Genomic DNA, 26289 nt, shown 5'->3' on the forward strand with positions numbered 1-26289 from the left:
AGCACATATCTGCCATGAGACAACTACAGGCTTATCTTTTCATGACCAAAGAAAAATGCAAAGCTTCACAACTGAACAGCAATCTGTTACTACACCATGCAGTGCCAAAAAGAAAAACATGGTCATCTATGACACCTGCCCCAGGAATGGGAAAGGAACACAAGACAGACACATCTGAACAGGGGACACTCGAGGCAGTTGTGGTTTACAGTTTGTTTCCAGCAAATCAGGGGGCAGAAGGGAATGACTTCAAAGACCAGAAAAGGGGTGGGATGCAAGACAAAGGCTCTCACACCTCCTGCCACCTCAATCCCATCTTAAGGCCAACAGGTTTCTGCTGTTTCTCTGTTGTGTTGTGCTTGTTTGCTGTCCCTGTGTTTGAGTTGCATTGCTCTGTTCCCCTCACGCTAAAATGGCTCTGCCCAGGCTCTCCCTCCCCTCCCCGCTCTGTGTCAATCTCCCCGGTCCCCATGGTTACCCGTGGATCCATTTCTGCTCCTCCCCGGTTACCCCGGCACCCCAATGTCTCCTTCCCTCTGCCCCGCCCCCGGGCCCTGCCACTCACTCCCTGCTCACTCCCTTTCTTCCAGAAACTTCTCCCAGGGCTTGCAGTGATTGGCCCAGGGGCGGGGGCCCCTCCTTTAAGCTGTATCCATTGGTTTCCCTGTATGTCAGTCTCATGCACCCCACTCCCCCCTGGATTCCCATTCGTCCCTGCACCGCTTCCACCCCCACCTCCCACTCCCTTTATAAACCCATGTTGCCCCGCCCTTATTCTCATCATTTGCTGGCTCCCCGGATTTCATTAAGTCCGGCCTTGTCCCAAAGGCAGAGCGCTCTTTAGTTCCTGTTCTTTGCAGCTTCTAAGCGGTCTCGTCCTTTCCCTGGCAGCCGCCGCAGCCCCAGCGCTGGGTGTGCCCGAGGCGCTGTCCCCAAGCCCGGCTGTCGGGACAGTGCCCCCCGTGCTGCTGCTGGCCGGCCGGCCTGGGCGAACAACAGCTAGGCCGTCGCCGCTGCATTTCTCCCTATATTTCAAACAAGTCAAAAAAAAGAAGCAATTCTTCCCATACTTAAAAAGACAAGAGTAATCAGGAGGTCTGTCTGCCCCCAAAACACCAACGTCCCGAAGCAGGGAAAGGATGGCACAATGTCCTAGGCTGCTTTGTAATTCCAAACAGCAGCTGGACCATGGAACTGTAACATGTTTTTGTTATTCAGATCCTGCACAATCTTGGAATGCTGGCACAATCCTGGACCCCCATCTCAAATAGTGCTTTTTTTATGAAAGCACGTTGTATGAGTATCAGCCATTTCAAAGGTACTCTGCCAGCCAAACACCAGCTTTAACCTGATGTATTTCTCTCCCAACCTGCAGTTGTTTGTCCATGAATTGATATTCCTTACAAACAGATACATAGGTGACTTTGTGAAGAGCAAGAACGTGCTAATGTGAAAAATGCCTGTGAAAAACATGGTTCACACTATTAAACACACCATTAAACAAGCACGCCAAACCTGCAGAAAAGCAGCTGAACAAAAGGGCAAACTTTAAAACAAGACTTTGAAGAAAAGCTCTAAAAGACTGTCTGGGGACTCTCAAACGAAGTGGTACTTGGTCTTACTGCTGTTTGCAGGCTTTAATTTTGTAGTGAGCAATTAAGGCCTTATTAGGGTGGGTTAAGACCACCCAGTGATTTAGCAACAATTACACAAGTGCATCTTACTGTGGGAGTGACTCAAGTGCACTCTGCAGAGCACAAAACACGGGGGCACACCCACACGCAGCAGGGCCCAACCACAGGCAGGCATGAGCAGCTACAGACAAGCACAAGAAAGCAGCTGGGGATCCTGGGGGTCCTTGTGACCACGAGTGCCACAGCACATGTCAGAGTTCAGACTGCCACAATACAGAGCATCACCGTAAAGTTCCAGAAGGCTTTAAACATTCCCCCAAACACAGTAACACCTTACCTCATCAGAAGTCTTCAGGCATCTGCCCGTACGCAGTAACACCAGGTCACCTCAGAAGGCTGCAAGCATCTGCCCTTCTTGTTCTTTGGCCCAGCCTTTTATACCCTCCTGTTAATGCCCTGCACCTGTGTGCCCCTCACTGTCAATGCCCTGCCCCTGTGTGCCCCTCACTGTCAATGCCCTGCACCTGTGTGCCCTTCATTGTCAATGCCCTGCACCTGTGTGCCCCTCACTGTCAATGCCCTGCACCTGTGTGCCCCTCACTGTCAATGCATTGCACCTGTGTGCCCCTCACTGTCAATGCATTGCACCTGTGTGTCCCTCACTGTCAGTGCCCTGCACCTGTGTGCCCCTCACTGTCAATGCATTGCACCTGTGTGCCCCTGTCAGTGCCCTGCACCTGTGTGCCCCTCATTGTCAATGCCCTGCCCCTGTGTGCCCCTCATTGTCAATGCCCTGCCCCTGTGTGCCCTTCATTGTCAATGCCCTGCACCTGTGTGCCCCTCACTGTCCATGCCCTGCCCCTGTGTGCCCTCTGCTCCCTTTGGTGGTTGCTCAGTGCCCCTGGGCACTCCATGGCTCATTGCTGTCACTGCTGCTCACAGCTGTGCCCATTGGGGATGAGGCTCAGCCCAGCCCCACTCCCCATCACCACAACCTGGGTACCTGTAAGGCCAACGGGATCCTGGGGGACTTTGAGAAGAGCACTGAGCAGCTCAGGGAGGTGACCCTGCCCCTCTGCTCAGCCCTGGTGAGGAGCACTGCAGGGCTGTGCCCAGCTCTGGGCTCCCCAGTGCCAGAGTGACGTGTAGCTCCTGAGCAGGGCCAGCTGAGGGTGACACAGATGGTGAGGGGACAGGAGCAGCTCTGCTGAGGGAAGGCTGAGGGAGCTGGGGCTGCTCAGCCTCAAGAAGAGATGACTGAGAAGGAACTCCATCTCTGTCTGTCAGTGTCCAAAGGGAGGTGTCAGAGCACAGACCAGGCTCTCAGCAATGGAACAAGAGGAACAGGCTGGAAATGATGGCCACAAAGTTCCACCTGAACGTGAGGAAGAACTTTCCTGTGCAGTGACCAAGCACTGACCAGGCTGCCAATGGAAGGTGTGCAGTCTCCCTCACTGGGGACATTCCACAACAATCCTGGACACAACTCTGCGCCATGAGCTCTGGGATGGCCCTGCAGGAGCAGGGAGGTAAGACCAGATGACACACTGTGGGTCCTCCAACCTGACCCTTTGGTAATAAAACTGATTTTAAAAACAGAGACAAGACATGGTCTAGAGCTCAGCCAGGCTTAAAATGAAATGCAAGAGAAGTACTACATGTGCATCACAAAGGCAGCTCACCCAGGAGATTTAAGGTGTGCAGAAGATGGACAGAAGAACCAAGTGAGTTTTAAGCCCCAGTCCTTTAATAGGGATTACACTTGGGTAATAAAAGCATAATACCATAACACAACTCTTGGCATGTGACCTAACTAATAACTGTACAAATCCTACTGCAATGGCAGCAGGAGGCAAGATAGTCAGAAAAAAAAGATACCAAAACTTCCCTTCCCATTCCATTTGAACTGATTGCCATCAACAGAAACAAACATTTCCTGTGACATTAAGTTGTCATCAGCTTCTGTAAATCCCAGTTTACTCAGTCTTTTCCTGTGTATCTGTCTCTTCTTTGCAGAAGTAGCCCCAAGTACATTTGCAATTTCAGAGTTGTTTTCAGCTTGTTCAGAAGTCTGAGCTCGCTTACAAAGCTCCAACTCATCAGTTACACATCCAGGTTGTTCTTGCCTGGAGCCCTCTGCACAGGCTGCCTCATCACCTGCCTGGGTAGGCTGTGTGCACCCTAAGGCAGGAAACAGAATGTCATCAACAGTCATGCAAAGCAGCCACACCATTAAAAAATCCTGGAATTAATTTTCTTCAATCACTGTCAACTCATCCCACTCTTTGGTACTTTATGTACTTCATGACAGCCACAAATTTCAAAGTTAGGAAGTATGCAATCCAAAAACCTAGAGTTAGTAGTTTCAGGAGTTTCTTCTAAGAAAAGTAAAGTACCTGTTGTTTCCTGTGCTGCAGCATCCTTCATTTCAGAGGGCATTGCTGGTCTAACTAGGACCACACCATAGCCTTCATTATTGTGGATCATATTGTTAACCATGGTTATCCTGGGAGCCTCATAAACTTCATCCAAGAAGTTCTACAGAACAAAAGAGAAATCTAACATGTCATGTCCAGCAATAGGGACATAAAAATCTTTTAGTTTTAGGTAGAATCAGTTCTCTGTATTAGCTAGAGAAGGATTATTTGCCTACGCAGGAGACATAGTGAAAGGCATTTTCTCCTTTCTCATTTTCTGATTTTCTCCTTAGTGAAAGGCAGATAAGAAATAAAACCAGGTAATTGCTGGAATGGATAAAAATGAAGATATCATATTGCAAAGCTGTCTGTCTCTAGGAGGAGTTTGGCTTTGCAGAACTAGTTCATCCAGCAAGGATCAAGGCAACTGCAAGGCCAGCATCATGTGTGACAGGTAAGAGTTCCAGCATAGCACAGCAGGGTCTGAGCCAACCCAAACCTACTAGCACTAATTGCAGCAGTGATTAATTAGCTTTTGGCAAACCAGTACCTTGTGACTGGGACTCACCTTGACCAGTATTCCCTCCTTGCAGTGGTGGATCCCATTGTGCAGGAGGGTGCACGCACTTCCTGGGTAGATCTCCACACCAGCACCCTACAAGACACAGTTGGCAGCAGTTCACAAGGAGTTCAGGCACATTTTTACCCAAGATACTGTTGGTAGCAGTTCACAAGGAGTTGAGGCACATTTTTACCCTACAAGACACAGTTGGTAGCAGTTCACAAGGAGTTTTAGGCACATTTTCCATTGAACTCCACCACTCCATGGCAAATCTTTGTGTTCACCTACCAGTTTGCACAATGCAAAACTGTGTCACCCCTCCAGCTTCACAGCTTTGTTCCCCATCTCAAGCAGCAGTACTCAAGGCTGAGGCCCCACAGCATGGGGCAGCAGTCCATGAAGGCCTGCTCAGGAGCAGCTGAACTTGCTTGTGCTTTAGTCTCCCTCTCAATACCTCAAGCTCCATCATTCTTCAAAATACCCAAAGAGTATCAGAGTCCATTTTTGTGTTTAGCATCCCTCTGTAAGAATCACAGGTGTCCAAAAAGAACATTTCACTTGCAGAAACAGAAATGAGAAAACTGGCTATGGGCAGAGAGACCAGAGAATCACTACAGAAGTACTGCAGGACATGGACCAGCCATGCAGCAATGGTCATTTCACAGGTGTCCCCTGTTACTGCATCACTTTGCTATCATCACACACAAATCAGCATGAGACACTTCACTAGACTTGATAAGAGGCTACAAGACCCCCGAGACCAATCTTGATTCAGTAACATGTAGCTGTCCAAAATGAATTTGCAAAGGTTCTCTCCAGAGCAACACAGGCCACCCTGTGACTGACTGCATTATTTCCAAAGAGAAACCTTTCTTTTAAATTGGGAAATAAGCCAAATTTAAGAATGAGTGTGTACCTTTGCCCCATAGAGATCTGAGTTCCTCATCAGTAGCTCAGCTGATGTCCTCACTGTTATTCCAGTGGTTTCACATTGTAATACACAATTCTCCAGTGCTGTTTTCCCATGATGCACATCTGCATACACAGAAACAATTCCTGCTAGATGAACCAGTTCTGCAAAGACAAACCCCTCCTACAGACACAGCCTTGCAGCAGCTTTGCAGGGTGATATTTTCATTTTATCCACTTCAGTGATTTGCTCATGTGTGGTTTGAACTCGTGCTGCTTTTCTGGTCTAAGCAGGGACACTGCTACAATGGAGCCCTGGTTGGAGATGTGTCTTACAGGTTGACTTCTTTATTGATGACAGCAATAATTCTTTTCATTACATTCCTAAGAGACGTTTGGACTCAAAAGATATTAAATACATGCATACAAGTGTTAATAAACATTTTAACATGTTTAAAACCCAAATGTCTGTTGAGAAGAAATATTAGCTAGCACCTTCTGCAAAGACAAGGCCACAGCCAATAAACTTGGATACAACTCAGACTTAGCTGAGTGTCAGTTTGAAGGTGCTGCAAACAAAGTTCTACAGCACTCCTACAGCCTGTGCTGCTCCTCACTGGAGCACTGGCTGGGTCAGCTACAGCTGAGCATTGCCATGGGGGCTCTTCTGTGCACAGAATTGTTTCCATTTCCAGGCAGCCTGACACAGGCTGTGCTGCACTCAGAGTCAGGCTGCCTTAACAGCACAACAAGATCCAGTTAATGATCTTAACCCAGCAGAAGAATAAAGCATAAGAGCCACAAGAGCTTGAAAGTACAAACAGAAGTTATTTTGATTTCCACATCATAAGCAAGTTAAAAAAAAGAGGGGGAAGGCTCAGTATGTATACCTGTAGGGCTCCTCTTTAACAAAATATTGCAAACTGCAACACTGGGTTCCAGCTTTAACACTTATTATTAAAGAGTCACAAAAAAATCAAGATGCTTCTACACTTACTTAAAATCCCCTCCACAGCATCATGCTGCACTAACTTCAGATTGGAGATCTTTACGTTGGCTCCTGTACAGTCAAAGAAGTTGTCTCCCTTCCCTTGTTTTTCTATCACGACATCATCGGGCAGGCCATAGCCTAAGGGCAGAGGTGAGAGATGCAAGCTCAGAGAACATCTGGTGACAATGAGGTGCTCAGAACATAACAGACATTGAAATCCATGACAGAAGTTTAAAGCTTGATGTTTTAATGCCTTGAACAGGATTTTCAACAAGTGGCCAGACTACTCCTTACATCCCCTCTGTGCCAAGGTACAGGAACTCCAAACTAAACTCGAAAGTTACCTTGCTTGAATGGCACACAACAAAATGCAAAAGTTATCTGAGAAAGTTGAACAAACGGGTAACTGAGCTCACTTTTGCCAATGCCAAAGTTCTGACTCCCAAAAGTTACCAACAGAGCAGGGGGATGCAGGAATTGAGGACACACAGGCATCTCCAGTCTGCTCTCAAAGGACAGAAGTTCACCACAGCAGGCAGAGATTCCCAATAACACAGATGGAAAAAGCAGTCACACTACAACATGAGAAAAAAAAAGTGCAGAGGGATTGATATTGTTAGCATGCTTCATTCAGCTTCCCTATTTACATGGAATTTGGGGGAAAATTCAGTGCTCCTGTGTTGCACAGGCTTCCAGATTAATTCAGTTTAAAAAGCAGCTTTCACAAGCACATGCCAGCATTGATTTACTAAACCATCCACAGTTGTCAGCATTTAAGCACTTACAGGAAAATTTATGAGCATGTAAAGCTTTTATTGCTTGTCACTGACAAGAATCATGATAAGGAAAGCAATAATGCCACATCCATTACAGCAGCACGAGCCCTATCATTTGCTGAAAGCACACACAGATAAGAAGTGCCCAAGCAGGATGTTGGCTTCTAACCAAGTTCAGAAATAAATAAACAGTGCCACATGCAAGGAGAAAAGTTAAAAACAAAATGAAAATAAAAAGCTTTGAACAAGAGTTGGCAGAAAGTTTTAAAGACAGGCCATTTAATGCCAAGTTAAGTGATTGATACTTCAACACATGATATTACCCAGAAATCTGTTCCCACTGCCACTGATTTATGGTCACCCCTGAAGAGGAGGTGGCACGGGGCAGTTCCAGCATGTAAAAAGAGAGCAGCACAGGACAGCACAAGTTTAACTTCTCACCACACAAAGATGTTGTTATCCAAAGCAGGAGTTTTAGGAATGACTATCTGCAGAGTGCCTGCAGTTCTCTAAGTGCCTTTAGCTTGCTTGACACCTCACCTGTGAAGCAGCAGCTCTGGAATGAAGATTCACCTGCTGCCCAGGGCTGCTCACTGCCCAGCAGGGCTGTGCCCCTGCCTGAGGGGCTCCAGAGCAGCCAAAGGCCTCTGTCACCCACTGTCACCCAGTGCCACTGTCACAGCTGATGCTGCAGGTTCCCAGCCATGGCACAAGCAGAAGGGAAGTTCTTTGGTGCCTCTGCAACCCCTTCTTGTCTGGCACGGAAGTTATCACTTCCTGCAGCTGCTACTGCTTTAACCTTATTTAGTTCCCGTGAAGTTTTATTTATCCCTGATTTACTAATCTCCATACTTTCAACCTCACTACTGACTGCACAGTAGCGGGGAAAAAATAAAAGCTCCACTAAGCAAAGTGACATATCTTTCATGAGTCACCCCTCCATTCCAAAAAAGCCACCAAAGCAGCCAGCTGCTCAGATTAGTGCCAGCAGAGTTTGTCTTGATGCTCCTACTTCAAATGTTCCTGGCTGCTCCTACTGGTATAATTCCCTATCTAACAGGAGTCCTTATAAGAAGATTAAATACCTGACAAGCACTTGTTATTCAGAGCATGGTTTGAACTAAAAATACATATTTATATGCCTTGCTTCTTAAAATAGAGCAGCTCATCCTTAATGTGTGCTACTGCACCATTTGTATTTAAGTTTCCTCAAAGCTAGAAAAGCAATAAATAGCACCACACACAATTTCAGACCAATGTCATTCTTGAGATAAATAAAGCACTTTATCCATGTCCCTTGTCCTGCAGGTGCACTGGTTATCACAATGTGTGTCTGCATAAATCAAACACACACTGGAGATGGGCAAGAATGAAAATGACTCATAAAACAAGAAGGGCAAGAAAAATAAAGTCCAGAACAGCAGGAAATTAAACCCTCAGCCTTCTTCTCATTAAGAAGCTTTGACAAGATAAAAATGCAACTAAATAAGTATCTGAACAGCTACAGAAGCCCAGTGATAAACAGACTGTAGCACTGCAGCAGTGTGTGCCTGCCTAAAGCAAAGGGATACACTGAGAAATCAAGAATGCTGAGGCAGAGACAGCAACATATCCTAGGCAAAGCAGAAGTATTTAAAACACAAATATTTTGCAAGAAAAATCCTAAAATCACATCTGTTGTTTCTGTTTGTGCAGAAAAAAAAAAATGTGTTAATCAAAAGTTGCCTCCTCCACCCACGTGCTTCACTCAGTGCAGAGCCAGGCTGGCAGCCCCTGCTCCCCCTCAGTAAATCAGCAAGGATCAGTAAATCCCAACTGCACCTCCTGCCCCCTGCACTCCCTGGGCTGCACCAGCTCTGGGGCTCAGGCTGCCCTGAGGCACAGTCAGACACTCAGAGAACAAGGACATTTCTCAACCACTCCTAAGTTAGTAGAAGCCTCTCAGAATTACTTCTCTGTTTCCACTATTACAACCAACAAGTCCCTTATGTTTCTGTTGAATCCTCTCTATTACCTATATAATCACCATTTATACAGACAATAGGAGGAAATCATGAATGTGCTATTAATCAGCAAAATCTGCAGCTTATCTGCACTAAAGCTAATTAAACAGCTCACTCCACCCTGCATTAGGCACAGCTTTACAGAAGAAACAGGAATACTTTGAAGAAAAAACCTCCTGGTAAATTCTGCAAAGAGTAAATCCTTACACAGAGCCAGTTTAAGACATTCCATTTGCTTGTTTAAGGACCTTTAGACTAGCAAACCTGCTACCTTCTAGTTCTATTGAATCTGCAATGGAGAACATGCCATCCACAAAATAATGGCCAGGACAGATGATGACTCTGTCTCCTTCATAGCAGGCACTCACAGCTGCCAGGGGATCACGGTGAAACTGCAAAAGACAAAAAAAACCAATCAGCTCCCAAAGAATGTGGAAAAATGGATGCATTTATGCCTGTAGAGCTTGCTTTCAATTAAATGTTGCTGCTTTTGCTTCAAAGAAACCCTTTCAATGGCATTAATAATACAAAATTTCTACTTTGAATTCAAGAATTGTAGCTCTCTGCAGACAAAACCAGTCTGAACACATGACTTGGATGTTTGTGTCACATCCATTCCCCCAGGAAAAAACTGGGGCATACACAAATAAAAGAGCACATGCACCCCAAAGCAAACTTCACTATGGACTTGGTTCCAGGCCAACACTTCAATTGTGTCTAAGTGGTTTGACATGAATTTGCCATGAAGAAATAGATGACAGAAGGTAAAGAAAATAAAAAGCAAACAATTCAGCAAAGTAGATCAGAGTTAGTCTGAATACTCCTGTGTTTGTTCCTGGTGCGAGTCACCCCCAAACAGAGTTCAAATACCACAGTAGTAAATAGTGCCCACACGATCCTTTTCCTTGATAAAGAGGGTAGGGTGATATCCTTAAAAAACATTACTGAGGGATTCCATACTGAAGAATAACAAATAGTAAATAAAAACTACACATTTATTGCTTCCCAGCAAATTCCAGGGTAAGCATAATAAGAGCACTTTTTCACTTGCCAAGTCAGAAAATCAGATTTATAGCCTAAAAGTTCCTCCAGGACCTTCCCCACCGCTCCATTCTGGCAATCTGTAATTCATTAATGTGATCAGAACACAGCAGATCATTTCACTTGGTTCCAAGGAATTCAGCTTCCTCTTAACTGCTGAAGTAGCAAGTCTTGTCTGAATTCACTAAAACTAAACATGGCTGCTCCTAAAATAAATGTATTTCCTATACAGTACCAAAGCAAGAAATGTGGGCTTCCTCCTTCAAACCCTAGATCATTAGCAGCAGCATCAAAAGACATGGGCATTTCAAAACTACAGTGTCATGCCTTACAGTGTTTCGTTGTAGAGTTATTAGAGGTTCATCTCATTTCCTACACACAGGAAGCTGCTTGTATAGAGTACTCAATGAATTAAAAGAAATTATTTGAATCATACAATTTTACCACTAATTGTTTAAATTACAGTGATTTTTTTTTTTTGAACTGACAAAACAACCCCACCACTGTACTATCTTGCATGTGGTAAATTAACTTATCCTTCCACATTGTGTCTTGAGAGAGAAAACTATTAGCAGACAGACAATTCCTGCTACTGCACCTGTATTTCTAAGGTTCCACAAGATTCTGGGCAAAGTTTGTCTCTTGTCAACTGCTGGAGCAGATCTGCTTTCATGTTCCAGGGCACAACATGAATGACCTTGGCACCCGTTGACCTCAGTCCTTTAGCCTGGAGGCTGCCGTATTTTTGGTAACCAAACACATACCTGCAACAAAAGCAACAGAGCCAACTGCTCCTCCTTCCATCCCCACCTCCTCCGAGTTCTGTGACTCCCCTCAGGAGCCTCCTCCCTGCACAAACCCACCAGTTACCTCAGCAGGGGATTCTCAATCACTTTCAGCCTTTGTTTTATGTGCTCCACTTGCTCATACAATTTTAGTCCTTCCACCATGGAAACGTTTTCTGCTTCTGAGTCTGAATCACTGCTTGATAAGGTGTTCCTCACATTTAAAAACTTCTCATAGAGCTCTTCACATTGAGATAACAAGTTCTGGTGATCAGCTACCAGCCCAGAAGGCACCCGGTGCTCCAGGATGTCGTAGTGCCTGCAGTTCAGAGCAAGGGGTCAGCACAGGGCACACGTACAATCCTCACAGACCAAACATGATGCTGGAGAGAACCTGAGGAGTTCTGCATCAGTTACTTGAGTCAAGGTTCTCTGCAGTCTACATCAACACTGCTCCATTTTATTTGAAGCAGCAAAACCAAAAAAATCTGAACAGACACAAACATTTTACTTTCTAAACAGCTGCCCACCCACCTTGAAAGAGGTGTCTACTATCTACTATTGTCTACTATCAGAAACTCACCCTAAAAAAAAAGGCATAAGCACAGCCATTAAAAAAGAGTAACAATTTAGAAGGTAATATCTAAGCCTTTACTAGAATAACAAAGATTCACACACATTCCTCCTGGATAATAATCAATTTACAAGTTTTTGTTTACGTTCAGCTCTGTTGTGGTTTTTATTTTATGCCCAGAGGTTAAAGTGGAGCATCCCATGCCAACTTTTATAAGGATTAAACTCCTATGAGTGTGAGGATGACTATTGCTGGGTTTGGGGCACCATCTGATGGAACACCAAGACTCAGAAATCAAGTGGCAACCTCAGTTGTGATCTCTTTCCATACAAGATTGTGACCAGCACACAGTAAATGCTGTTAAACTTGCTTTGGCTTACAAATCAACAGGGGCTTTTTACACCTAATTGTGAGTCCCTGTTCCCACATGACAATTCCAGTGGTTCTGCCCTAGGAACAGCCAAGGTGTAGCACTCACAGTCTCAGTCGGGGCTCAACACATCTCACAAAGTAATCAAACTCATCCTCCTCCTCCTCGTCCCAGGTCCTCCAGATGCAGCGGTAGAAGAACCTTGGGAAGCAAAGTGTTAAATCACACAGGAGAGCAGCGTCAACAGCACTGGAAACACAGTGTAACCAAGCTGAGAATTCACCTCTCTCTAGAAATTCACATTACTGTCCCTTAGGCTGCTCAGACACACACAGTCATCCTTCCTGCCTGTTGCTTACCTGCATAAAGAGTTTTACTTTGTGTGTCTAAGCTCAAAATTCATAATAACCTGTGTTCTACTTCCTCAAAAGGGAGTGAACAGCTAAGCCCTGGTTTTGAAAAGCAAGACTGACACACTTCAGATTCTGAGGCTTTCTGGTTGTTTGGTTTTGGCCAATCACCCTTCAGCTAAGCTCTCCTTCTGACAATGTAAGTCATTCCTCCTGTTTCAGCTTTTTTAGTCCAGTCCCACAGCCTATTTGTAAGAGAGGTTTCAAACAGCATGTAGTGCCTGAAAGAAAAGGAAGTGGAAAAAAGACAGGTGATAAAGAAGAAAAAAAATAGAATATGTGAAGAGACACCTAAAGGATAAAGAGCAAATTTAGGGGAAGAGGCAAAATGCAGAAAGAACAATGGGATAAGAAAAAGAGAAAATCCAGAAAAAATGTTAATGAAGAGAAAAAACAGTGTATTAGTCTACAGGTGACACAGTACAAAGAACTCTGTAGTGAAAAAGAGAGGGAAAGCAGTCTCCTCACAGCACCAGTCATCAGATTGACTTTGGAAAGCTTGGCTTGTGGGGCTGCCAGCATGGCCCAAGAATTCAGGACAGAGCCCACTTGGGTAGCAGCAGGGTGCAGTTGTCCTACCTGACATGCTCTATGGCTAGTGCTGTCTGGTCAAACCCTCCTGACTCATCATACACAACAAACAGCTCCTGCAGCAGGACCTGATGTTCCTTCAGCTCCAGAAGCTCCTGCATGCACTCCAGGGTGAAGCTGCTGTCCTGGGACTCGCACAGGAACGGCTCACTGAGCTGCACAACTGCCTTCAGGGCTGGGAAATTCACATCCACCACCTGTGGGAACAAACAGCCCCGAAATCCCTCAGAACCGCAGAGCCAGCTCAGGGAGGGCAACGGGATGTGCCTCAGTCAGGGCCATGCTGGGTCCCCACTGACCCCACACAAATGGCACCTTACAGCCAAGGCCATCTCCTCAGCTGAAGTGTCAATCTTCTCACAACTTCACAGCTAGAGAGCATTTTCCATATGCAAAATTTCATTCAAATCCCTCATAATGCTCATAACAAGGCCAGTAAGTTGATTTTCGCCATCCCTTTTTTTTTTTGTGCTGCTGTTTTTAAAAAATGCCAAAAGCAATATCCTCAAACTCAAATCAATACTTCATAGCCTTTTGGGACTCCTTTGAGCGTCATTTTTCAAAGTGCTCACAGGATACAAACAATCCAAAGAGACAGCTCGGGCCAGTGAAAGCCATTTTGTCACCAATTGGGCAGAAAAGAGCTGAGGGACCAAAAAGTTTTTCCCTCCTCAACCACATGATGGAACTGCCAGTTTGAACATCCAAGACCTGGACATGGAGAGACTCAGACAAGTCTGTTAGAGAGGTCAGTTGTGTTCAGGGCAGACAAATGCCCGAGCAGCAGCGAGGCACTCACCGCCACGAGCACGTCGAAGACGTTGGTGCGCCAGATGGCCTGCCAGCCTGAGGGCTCCAGAACCTTCTCCAGGTACTCAGCTATGAACTGCTTCACCTCAGAGGCTTTGCAGTCAGCTACAACAAAGCGAAGACACCACATTTATGCAAGGACTGGAAGGAAACTCCTCCAGATCACTGCAGAATGAAAGTCAACACAATTGAAATGTTCCTCTACCACTTCTAAAGTTGGACTTCATTCTGCTCATGATAACAGAATAGTACTAAAATGATAATACAATGGTATTAAACACATAGCCACTGCCTTATCTTAACAGATTTACAATACACAAAAAAAATTCAGGAAGACCAGCTAAAATAAGGCACAGGATCCACTACTTACTAACAGTTCTGCCTTTCTATCATTCACATTTTAGTTACTTATATCAAAATTGCTGCCTCCTGGTCCACCAGCTAGAGCAGTTGAGGTTACAGCGTAAGCAGGCAGGACACTGTATCTTTCCCAGTCCCCTTTATTAAAAGTATCTCACAGCTTAATATATACAATTGACTTCACTGAAACTGAATTGTTTAAAGTTACTACAAGAAAACTAACACTACCTTACTTTAGTATTAAAAAATTGCTTACCCAAGATGTAATCCTGGTAAGCACTGAATCGCTCGTAAAACAAAAGATGATCGGTGTAAAAAATATCCGGGAAAAGCACATTCCCGTCTGGCACAGTCCTTCCCAAAGTAGTCCCTGGCTTGTCCCGGCTGCCATAGTCACTCCAGGAGTCAGCGCTGCAGTCACTGTCGGCATCTTCCCGCTGCGGATCTGGGAAGAGGAGCGGGAATAAAGCAAACCCCGCACACTGTCACACAACCACTCACCCACTCACCACGCTGTTCCCAAAGATCAGCTCAGCCCAAGGTCTGGCCTGAACCTGCCTTCCACAGCACGCCCGAACTGACCCTTGGGGAAGCGTTTCACACCCACACACGTCCCATTGCAGCGCCGAGGTAGGCACTGAGAAACGCACCAGAACTTAACCATTAACAGGAAAAAAAACCCTCCACCACATTTTAGAGTTGATTTGTAGGGCTCATTTCCAGAGCCCTCGTTTTCCAGCGCGGTGCCCACGGCCCGAGCCGGGGTGCGACCGCGGGTCCGGCCAAGCGGGCGTTACCGTGCCCGGGCGCGGCCCGCGGGGACCCGAACCCCGGCGGAGCAGCCGGGGCAGCCCAGCCTGACCTGCCCGGCCCTCCTGCCCCCTCCACGCCGCTGCATCCCTAGGGCACCGCCCGACCGCGGGGCGCTGCCTGCCCTACCCTACCGGCTCCCCGCGCCCTCCCTGCCCGCAGGCACACGCAGCCCGTACCCTCGGCCTGCTCGGGGCGCTCCCGCGGGACGGGGACGGGGCTGGGGACGGGAGCGCGGACGGGAGCCGGCGAGTCCAGGCCATTCCCCTGCGGTCCCGGCTCCGCCATTCCGTCCGCTCGGCTTCAAACCGCCCGGGCAACTGCCGGCCCCAGCGCCGCGCCCGCATTGGCTCGCGGCGGCAGCGCCCCGCTCTGATTGGCCGTCGGCAGGCGGCGCCCCGCTCTGATTGGCCGTCGGCCGCTGCGGCCGTTGGCGCGCGGGGCGCTCCGCCGCTGGCCCCGCGCTGGCGGCGCTCGCTCCAGAGGCTCCCCCGTCCGGCACGGCCGAACCCACGAACGGCCCCGGCCCGGCCCGGCCCGGCCGGCAACGGGCGCTCCACGCTCAGCCTGGCGGCCGGGCAGGCTGCCATCCCTGCCGAGAGCGGACGCACAGCGCCCGGAGAGAAGCGGCCAAACCGCAAAAAATGTAAAGGCACCCAACAATCAGCACCGTCAAAAAGGAAAAAAAAAAAAAGAAAAAAATCATCAACAAATAAAAGAACCCCAGATCACAACTAACAGAACGGCATTCTCTGGAGCGCCGGGCAGCCCTCCTTTGCTTCCAGCCCCGGCCGGTTCTCACACAGCAAGCGCCTGATCAGGATGTGACACACCGGCCTGTGTCATCCCCAGCGCTGCTCCCGAGGCCACTCCGCGAGTTCCCGGCTGTGACAGGGAGCGCGGGGGGATCAAAGCCAAGGCAAGAGCTCCGAAACAGCAGCGGCCACGAGAGGGCTGCCGTGGATTTCCGACAGCCGATGGAGCCGCTCCGTGCCCGCTCCCCAAACACCAATGCTGTCACCGTGCCCCCTTCCCAAACACCAATGCTGTATTAATTCTCTTAAGTAGTGTGTTAAATATAGTTTTGAGTAATAAAAAAATGTTAAAATAGAAACTAGGCTATGTAAAATGTTTTTGTTTTTTTTTTAAAGAAAGTATTTGCAGCCAAATAGCAGCCACAGGACACTTAAATCTTTCAAAGAAGAATTTGTTGCCCTCTTACCAGAAGAAACGAACTTCTTCCCGCCTTGAAGGCGGTGTTAGGATTCAGAGGAAGAAGTTTACCATGACCAGACAGACAGAATCCTGTATTTGAATGGAATTTATGCATCATGTCTGAAGTGTATGAATATGCAACAGGCCATTGTTTGTAAGGGTTAATCTTTAGTTAACGTGGGTCCTTTTTCGGGCTCGTGTTGCCCAGAAAAGGTACCCGAACACCCATAACTCTTTGTTTCTATTGTCTCATATTGTCCTAATTCAATTTGTCCAAATTATTATTGCTCTAATTGTATTACTATTTTTATAACCATTTTATTACTATTAAACTTTTAAAATTTTAAAAACAAGTGATTGACGTATTTCACAGTTTAGTCCCCAAGAGGTTTCTGTTGAATGTTGTCAGAATTTACCATTATACCATGGGCATGGGTGTTTAACCATAGACATATAGTTGTTACCTATCACAATTTGTTAAAAATTACAGTTAAACATCTGAATCCCTCCCAAAAGCTTATTGGCAAGGTCAGGCTTTCAAAGCAGAGTGTGTTTGTAAATAAAGTGTCTTTAAATTGGCACGTTTTGAGTACTTAATTGGAGGGAAGGAATGCCATCCAGTGGGATTTTCACAGGTTGAAAGGGGCCTCTTGGCCACCCTTGAGCATCTGAACAAAGCCGAGTGCAAGGTTCTGCACAGATACAGGCTGGGCAGAGAGTGTCTTTCTCTGGGGAGAAAGACTTGGGGCTGTTGGTGGATGAGTAACTATAGAACCATAAAGTTACGGCTATGGAGGTTCCCATATTTAGATGTTTCAATTATTTTCCCCCTTAAGAGGTACAATGAATTCAGGGGCTCCTCAGGGCTTACAGTGGGAAGATCAGTTTTTCCTCACCAAGGTGAAACACTGGCACAATGCAGAGATCAGAACAACCCATTTACCCCTGGGTTTACTGTATCCAATAAACATGGTCCCAATAAACAAAATAGCTGGGGGCAGATTTTGTCCCGTTATATGAGACTTACACACTATTTGGTTAATTACCCCCAGTCCTTGTAAAGAGCTGGGTTACTTCAAAGAAACACAGCCCTGGCTGTGATTTCCAGAGCCAGTGATTGCTGCTGCAAGTGTCATGGACATCCTGAGCTCCATGTGGTCAATAAACTCCTCTGCAGTCAGTTTCCTTCCCCTCATGTTGGAAATAGAAACTGTGCTCTTATTGTTGGAAACCTTCCACTTTCCAGCTTGCATGTGCATGCAGAGTGCAGGCCATCAGGTATTTCCCTGAACTCAGCTATTTTTCTCCCTGCAATGTCTATCCATCGAATTTATGACTGAGCATGAATTAGTGCTTTCCTGAACCTCATCTGGCAACTCACAGTCCCCTTTTGCACAGCACACTTCCCTTTTACCTCAGCTCTTTTTTGCTCTCTTTTCCAAGCTTATTTTTTTCCTGTGTAAGAGTGACCAGGTCTGTGTGAAGTCCAGAGGTCTGGCAGTATTCCACATGGAACAATGACACTCCTGAGTTTGAGAGGAGGAAGAGAAAGTTCTTGCCCTCGCTCCCTGCTCTCAGCTCTCACACGTTTGAATGAAATCTCACTGCTGTTAATCCTGTGAATGAGATGGATCACTGAGATGTTTCTAAAATCCCCAGCCTTATCTTAGGCCCCAAATAGATTTTTTTCACCTCCTCTTTCCCTTGAAATACTAAAACAGTGAAGGGTGCTCATATGCAGAACTCTGTCTTTTGAAATCTGAAATACTTCAAAACTTGACATAGCAAATGGAGTTTGAAAATCACAGAAGGTCATTAATTGCTTTACAGAAATTAACACAAGTACAGCTACATAAACCCAAGGAAATGCAGGGAAGAACTAGTGGCTTACTACTAAAAGATAATTGTCTTTTGGTATTTCAGTAATTTTAACTGAAGAAACACAAAGGTAAAACAAACCCCACAAGTGGGATTTGGCTCATCTGGGTGTCCCCAGACAGATCACAGTATTCCAATGCAGGTGCCACAAAGGCATCAGTGATAGCTCAAAGCCTGGTGCCAACACACCCACTGGGTAAGAGGAGCCTCAGCTCTCCACAGGGCAGCTCTGGTGGCTCCAGTTCTTCCAGGTAGGAGCTGGCAGCCAGCAGGGCCAGGATATCCCTGCCTTCCCTGTGTGAAAAACCCACCCATCCACAGGAGTACATGGGATAACAAACTCACTGGGTCACTCTCAGCCAGACCTTCATTGTGATCTCCCTGGAACAATGTCTGCTCATGCCAACTGAAAATCTGATCCAGAGTTAAAAGCCTGAAGAAAAACAGCAGAGTGTTTTAGCCAGTGTCCTTATCCAAAATAAAACAAAAAATCTCTTCCATTTTAATTTGCTGCTGGCACTAATTCTCTTTTGTGGACATAACCAAATCTCATTTGAGAGCAGAAACTATTTGTGCTTTAAAATGTCTTAAAATAGTAACTTCTTAACCGTGTCTTAGTACAAGGCAATCTTAAACTATAACAAATTATTTAATTACATGCAACAAAAAAAATTATTAGTTAATATAAGGCTTGCAAACCAGAAAATGTCTATGAAATGTGGGGAATAGGAAGCTGAGCCAAGCCAGCAGAGACGAGACAGCGATGGGAAAGAAACAAGGATGCACACAAGAAATTTAGAAGGAGACCACCACATAAGACAGTAAAAGATTCCTTATCCCTTTCTTGTTTTGGCACACATTTTCTTTGTTGCCATGGCAATCTCTGGAGTCTTTCTAAGCCTCCATTTCTGCACTGCAAAATGCAGATAATATTCTTTACTGTATATATTTCAGTAATGCATTTGCAAACCACTTCAATGGCAGGGGATGAATGGTGTCACGTAACTGTAGATTGCTGTTAATTAGTTGGCTTATTACAGATTGGGTTAGATAACTGGTGTTCTTTGACAGGAATCTCTTCAGTTTTTAGATTTTCTTTTGTAACAGTATAAACTTAAACCATTATAAACCTAAATACATTGATTTCAACCAGAAAAGCAACTGAATTTTTCAAACCTGTTCTCAATTTGTTTCAGAATCCTCTCAATATTGGCTTCTTCAGGAAGATACTGGGTGGCTTTAGGATTGTTCTAACAGCCACTTTATATTTAAAAAACCCAATAACTTCATTGCTTATTTGGATTTTCATGTTAATAGACAATTCTTCTCTTGCAATTCACTTTACTGCTTCCAAAATTCTTGTGTATTCCTACCAAGGAGGTGGTAAAAGAGATTTTAGCCCTTTTGCTCATTGAAGAGGATACTGCAGTTCTGTTTTCAAGATCCACTGAAGAGCAAACAATGGAACATTCTAGGAGAGCCTGCTTTGAGCAGGGAGATTGGATTAATGACTTCCAGTGGTCCTTCCAACCTTACCCATTCTGTGAGAATGCTTCAGTAGAACTGGGTGCAGCTGAAAACTGATCTAAGATAAATGGGGGCTTATTTTCCCTTCCCTTCCCTTCCCTTCCCTTCCCTTCCCTTCCCTTCCCTTCCCTTCCCTTCCCTTCCCTTCCCTTCCCTTCCCTTCCCTTCCCATTATTTTACACATATTGAGACATATCTGCACCACAGCCGTGCTCTCACCTGAGGGAACTTTCAATCTAGACACTGATTTACATAGGACTCTACATAATAATGGAAATTCAAGTTCATGCAGAGTGCTTGACTAAGACTCACCTGCAACAGAAACTATTGAACATGTTCCCTTGGGACTGGGAAGGGCCCTTCTTCAGATACTCATATCTCTGGGAAAAGGCCTTAAAAGAGCCAGGAAACTCTTTTTGAGATGCCTCAAAGTCCTCAGGAGCACCAGAGGCATAAATCAAGGCTCCTGCAAGGTGTTCCTCAACTGACTGCAGAGTACAATAGGAACACAGCCCACAACAAAATGTTCTCTTTGTTTGGAGAGAAACAATAGGCAGGCAGATTTTTCCAACAGATGTTAAAATTGAAATTAAGAATTGATGGGAATAAATAGAGGCTTTGGGCAAAAGGAGAAACTGTAAACAGGCTTCAGCTTTATGACTAATACTGCGAGATTCATATATCAGGCATTTAGCACTGTATAACAGAGTGAATGCTGGGTTTTGCCTTATTACTGTCAAAATTTTCACTGCCATTACTGACTCCTCAACTTCCTGCCCCTCCAGAGCTGCTGACCACATCTTTGAAAGAACAGCTAAGATGCAGTGATTAAGTGTAAAGATGAAATCATAATAACACCAGATGCAGAATGCAACAAATTGTTAGGCACAATTATGTCAGGAAGAAGGCATGATTGAAGAGAATAAAAATCACTTGCACTAATGATTTTGCCTGATCATTGCACCTCTTCATTCACTGTAAACAAAACAAAATTAAATTTACTAATGATGCAACAGAATGCAGCTGCTGGAGATGGCATGTGTTGTTTTGATCTACACTTCCTTTTATCTCAGTTAAAATTTTGAACATGGCCATTTAAAGGCGATTCTCCTATATTTTTATGATAGTTCAAGTACTTTAGGTTCTTTTTTCCAGAGGACAGCTGCGCTGTTATCTTGACAACTAATGTGTAGTAATAACAGATTTAGGTCTTAAAAATTAGCTACTAAAGTGTGTCAGGGAAGAGATGAATTAGCCTGAAGTGGTTTCTGACAAACCCTTGTCAGGGGGTTTACGAGCAGATGGCACTTGGGAGGGTGGAGCTGTGTCACTGTGCTCCCTGCAGTGAAGACACACACACTCCAGCCTGGGCAGGAGAACCAGAAGAGAGAATGCAGATTACACTGGAATTGTGCATTTGCTTTTCTGGTGTTGATTCAGTTTTCTGCAATCTGCTTAGCAATTTGTGCATAATCACAATGATCCTACTGCATGATCCAATAATGACACCACCCATAACTACATACACACTTAAATGACAAAGCCAATTCTTGTTCTAACAGAATTCTGTAGATACTCGGGCATTTTAAAAATATGTTGAAGGTCTTTCAAGAAAAAAAGTGTTCCAGACAAAATACAGGTTTTCTGCTCAGTAAATCAGGTACTGGGGTACATGCTAAGGACTGTGGTTTATAAAACAATAGAATATGTGACCCAGTGATTCCAAACACCAGTGGCCCCACCTGTGGCTGGAACAAAGCTTGGTGGAAGCAAGCAATAAAAATCCAACTAAAGCTGCATTAAAGCACAGGAAGTAGAGGGTGGCCTAACTCCCCCAGCTTCCAGGCAGGATTGCTGTGGTGTCCTCAGCACCTGCTCCAGGAGCTGGTGGCACAGGGAAGCATGGATGTGCCCAGCTGGGTGGGAAGTGCCTGCCAGTGTGGTATTCCCAGGGATGAAAACTATTTCTTGTGTGTCCTTGACATGCTGACAAATAAAGGCTGACTTTGTTCATGCCTGTCTCCTATCTCAGCTGTAACTCACTAAATATGCAGCCTCCTGCTAGACAGATAAAACTCCAGCATTCCAAATCTTGTCCATAAAAAGCATCTTTTACTAACATCCTTCTCTTGGTATCAAGCATCCTGCAGCACTTGTAACCACACCCTGGCATGTGCTGTGCTTGTCACTGATTTTTTCATGCCAGACTCCTTCCATCCATCAATTCCCTTCCCAGTACAGAAATGTGAGGTTCCCATGTTGGCAGGGGCAGCAACCATCCCCAGCACAGCTCCCTGTGTGACACACCAGCTCCTGCTTTCCTGCTGCAGCCTGGAGGAGGGAGCAGGCACTGCAAACCAGCTGATGCCCTGAAAATTTATCATCAATGTGCTTCTGATAAATGTGCCCAGTGAGAGGTGCTGCTTCTGCCAAGACAGCACAGACTCCTCTCCAAAGCTGCCAAGAAGTGGCACAGTCCTCACTCCCCCAGCACAAAAAGGTGTTGCTGTCCAGGAGTTAACGCTGGCACTGAGGCAGATCTTTCACCTCTGAGAAGACAGGGCTGAGAGGGGCTGGGAGAGACAATGTTTTTGTTCAGAGCTCTGCTACTGATAAGAGGAAGATAACAGCAAGTGGTTTTCTCTAACTGTACCCAATAAACATGGTCCCAAATGGAATATCCCATATTTACATACATTTACCTTCTATATGCCTCTATATCCACCCTGATCTGCAGCTATTTCCTTGAGTTAATCAAACATTGCTCTTTCCAGAACTCTGATAGTACCAACACAAGGCCTGGCTTTTCAAATTTTATAATAGATCAAAATGAAATGTCCCAGATATTTCACTGGAAAAATTGAAAGGAGTTTCTGTACTTATCACTTGTCCAGTTAGCCTGGTAAAAACAACTTGTCAATTCAGTCCTTGCCAGAATTGATACATACTTGGCAGTGATAAAAAGCAGTAGCTCTTAATAAAAAGCCAGGACCAAGGCTGTTATTTTCAGTGTGAATCACACTGCAATGCCACTTACTGAGCTGTTGTACTGCATGGAAACCAAAAAGTCCTCCAGACAAAACTCAAGGACAAAGCATAAAAGTTGGGGCTGAAAGACCAAAGCAGTAGCAGCAATCCAAGCAAAAGCCATGAGTTTTAAGAGAGGACAGAAAATGCATTTCAGGTGTGTCTGTATATGTGCATATAAACATGCACAGAGAAACCTTAGTCTAGGAAAAGACAACATGAAATCAGTAACAGAGCAGATTATAGCTGCACCCCAAAAGAAAGCCCAAGTGACACAAAACCCCTCTCCTAGGTACTAGAAAGAAAAATACAGCAAGTATTTTACCTGTGACTAGAAAAGGGACTGACTTCTAGGGAAGTCAGGTTAGCCTAAATACTGTAGATATATGGTAAGATTTTATACTTTACTCATGACTTTATTAATTTAAACTTTCTGAGGCCATGGACATAAGTAACAAAATATGCTATAATATATCATATAATATAATATCTCTTACTCTAAAGTAAGAAGGTAGCCTCGCACCAGTGCTCTCTTCTAAAGCATTTCCCTCCTGATGCCCAAAAGCTAGGCAGAAAATAAATCCCCATAGAACAATGTCTACAGAGCAGGCATTTGTTTCTTGCAGTGCCACTGGTGAGTGTTTTGTGGCTAACTGGCTTTGCACTTGCCATTTTTTCATTAGCCCTCTAGTACTTAGCTATCTTTATTATTAGTACTAATTAGTACTTATTATTAGTACTTATCTACCTCTAAAGCAGGTGGATACCTGATGAGTTTTTTCTTCTTTTTTTGTCTATTCAGCATTAAGCAACTACTTAACCATATAGTAGCTATTACATTGCATTAAAAGTTATTTGTATCTGGTTGTATGAGTATAAAAAGCCATGATTCAGGTTAGATAGGTATTAGATTGTATAGACATATAAAAAGTCATGATTTAGGTTATACTGACATCAGGTTACATACATATCTTATAACTCAAGCTATATAGGCACCCTGTAACTTAGATCAGAGTTATACAGGCATCACTCCAAAGCAGCTGCTCAGCATGGCCCTTGGTGCAGGTTTAACATCCTTAACAGTTACTGCAGAGCCATGGACTTCAAGTACTACAGAATTTAAAAGTGCAAATATCACCTCAGAAACAGGAAACCTTGCCCAAATTATTTCTGTGCACAGTTTGTTGGTTTTTAAGAGAGATGCTGGTCAGATAAGATCATCTGGGGATAGAAGCAGATCCTTCAAAACAAGAAGGTTTTGTTGCAACCAAAGCAGATGGAGACACAGAGCCCACAGAAGCAGCATCTGGAAAAATCAGCTGCTTCATTTAAAGCAGGAAGCAGCTCTGCTGGTTTTAGGTAGCCTTGTTAGCAAACTAGAACAGGAGTGGAGACTGCTCAGGATGTGTGATCAATGTGCTGTTCTGCTGAGGAAAACACAGGCTGTTCAGGGAGCATCCCTCCTGACACGACCTAGGAGCAAAATCTATGTGACATTTTGAACGAGAAAATGAAGCTGCTGTCAGCACATTTCAAATTGTGAGAGATAGTTAAAGCAAAGACCATGACCATAGGGAACTGCAGCGGCGACGGCCTAGCTGTTGTTCGCCCAGGCCGGCCGGCCAGCAGCAGCACGGGGGGCACTGTCCCGACAGCCGGGCTTGGGGACAGCGCCTCGGGCACACCCAGCGCTGGGGCTGCGGCGGCTGCCAGGGAAAGGACGAGACCGAGAGATGCTGCAACGAACAGGAAATAAAGAGCGCTCTCCCTTTGGGACAAGGCCGGACTTAATGAAATCCATGGGAGCCAACAGACGAAGAGCACACGAGGGCTGTCACATGGGTTTATAAAGGGAGTGGGAGGTGGGGGTGGAAGCGGTGCAGGGACGAATGGGAATCCAGGGGGGAGTGGGGTGCATGAGACTGACATACAGGGAAACCAATGGATACAGCTTAAAGGAGGGGCCCCCGCCCCTGGGCCAATCACTGCAAGCCCTGGGAGAAGTTTCTGGAAGAAAGGGAGTGAGCAGGGAGTGAGTGGCAGGGCCCGGGGGCGGGGCAGAGGGAAGGAGACATTGGGGTGCCGGGGTAACCGGGGAGGAGCAGAAATGGATCCACGGGTAACCATGGGGACCGGGGAGATTGACACAGAGCGGGGAGGGGAGGGAGAGCCTGGGCAGAGCCATTTTAGCGTGAGGGGAACAGAGCAATGCAACTCAAACACAGGGACAGCAAACAAGCACAACACAACACGGAACAAAAAACAACCCTTATTTTCCTTAGTTTCATGTCACAGCTGACTACGTAGAAAAATATTTTAAGATGACACCTTCTGGTTGGTTTTATACCACTGACCTAATGGTTGCCAAAAATCCCAGATATTGTGCGTCTCTGCTTCTATGAAAAGTTCTTGTGCAGCCACAACCTCTGTGTGATGAGTGAAGAAGAGAATCCTAGCAGGGGAAAAAACCCAACAAAACACAACAAACCAAAAGGTGCAGAAGAGACACACAGGCAACTTCCACAGATGATGTTGTATTTCATAGGAAGGCAATGGGAGCTTTTTCTTACAGAGTAAATCCTTCTGAGCCAATAAGCTCTGATTGTTTAGGTGTTCCCATTAAGGCTCAGCTCAAAAGGGTGGTCCCAGCCTGAGCAGATGCATCAGAGCTTGATTCTAACTGTAAGGAGGCCTTGAAAACCTACACAGGTGATGAAGAGAAAAATGCCATAAACATCTATCATTAGCAATTGTAACATATTTTCTCATTTACCATAGTGTCACCTCTCATAAAAACCAGCATGGATCAGCCATGATCAATGTAGGGTGTAACACCTCTGAGTAGCTGAGAAATGTTATACCCTTTTCACCTTGAAATTTTCACCAAAATTCTTCCCCCTGCCCATGGAATAAATAAAGCTATTGCTGCATCAGAGAAAATCTGAAGGTTGATCTGGTGGAAGAAAACTCATTAATCTCTATGATGAGATGACAAGCTCACTACATAGCTAGAAGTGCAGCACCTGTGTTTCCACTCCATTTCAATTACATTCTTTGTACAAATAATAAAACTGAACTCATCATCAAAGGATGAGTATCAAATTTTAATACAGCAGATTTTTTCATCATCCTTCTTACAAGCAAGATGAAAAATTAATCTGATGGATCTGCACTGTGTCCCATCAGACAGACATGGATGGGTGAGTACTGACAGTAACTTCAGGCATCTAATTCAGGTTGTTCAAAGGCAAGGTCACTCTGGATAGGCTTTGGGAAGCACAGGCCCCAAACACTGGTGTCTTGATTAACCCTGGGAGGCACCTACTGCATCATCTCAGTGGAATGCAGTAATTTACACCAATACCTCTGCAGAGAAACAAATGTAAAGACACAAAATTCACTGAAAATTTAGACTGGGATGTGAAGCTGTGTGAAAAAATTGCAGAAGAGTCTTATTGATTTCTATAAATCCCAGATCACTTTTTTCTTCTGACCACCTTTTAAATATTTCATGGTCAGGACCAAACAAATATTCCACTCAAATCTGGGGTTTGACTCATAGACAGTGTACACAGGTTGTTGAGGTGATGATTTGAAAG

The 26289-nt window shown here is 45.2% G+C and overlaps 1 protein-coding gene across 1 annotated transcript; it reads right to left on the minus strand.

Annotated features, from left to right (window-relative positions):
- Positions 1-3359: 3359 nt before the first annotated feature.
- On the minus strand, positions 3360-15364 carry SHCBP1 (SHC binding and spindle associated 1). Its single transcript, XM_058813649.1, has 13 exons — positions 15223-15364; positions 14490-14678; positions 13863-13978; positions 13052-13260; positions 12171-12263; positions 11204-11437; positions 10932-11097; positions 9564-9684; positions 6520-6651; positions 5530-5648; positions 4620-4706; positions 4031-4172; positions 3360-3815 (listed from the first exon to the last, which is right to left on the minus strand). The coding sequence occupies exons 1-13, from the start codon at positions 15329-15331 to the stop codon at positions 3496-3498; spliced, it is 2037 nt and encodes a 678-aa protein (XP_058669632.1). The 5' UTR covers positions 15332-15364; the 3' UTR covers positions 3360-3495.
- Positions 15365-26289: the final 10925 nt, after the last annotated feature.

This window comes from Ammospiza caudacuta, chromosome 13 (genome assembly GCF_027887145.1).
Source record: "Ammospiza caudacuta isolate bAmmCau1 chromosome 13, bAmmCau1.pri, whole genome shotgun sequence".
In the NCBI taxonomy this organism is placed as follows: domain Eukaryota; kingdom Metazoa; phylum Chordata; class Aves; order Passeriformes; family Passerellidae; genus Ammospiza; species Ammospiza caudacuta.

Excerpts from the sequence above, each read along its gene's own strand:
- SHCBP1 (XM_058813649.1), bottom strand. The coding sequence starts at position 15,331 with ATGGCGGAGCCGGGACCGCAGGGGAATGGCCTGGACTCGCCGGCTCCC. Across the intron at positions 4,173-4,619 it reads AGGAGGGAATACTGGTCAAG|AACTTCTTGGATGAAGTTTA; the intron begins GTGAGTCCCAGT and ends TTTGTTCTGTAG. Across the intron at positions 3,816-4,030 it reads TGCAGCACAGGAAACAACAG|GGTGCACACAGCCTACCCAG; the intron begins GTACTTTACTTT and ends TTCCTGCCTTAG.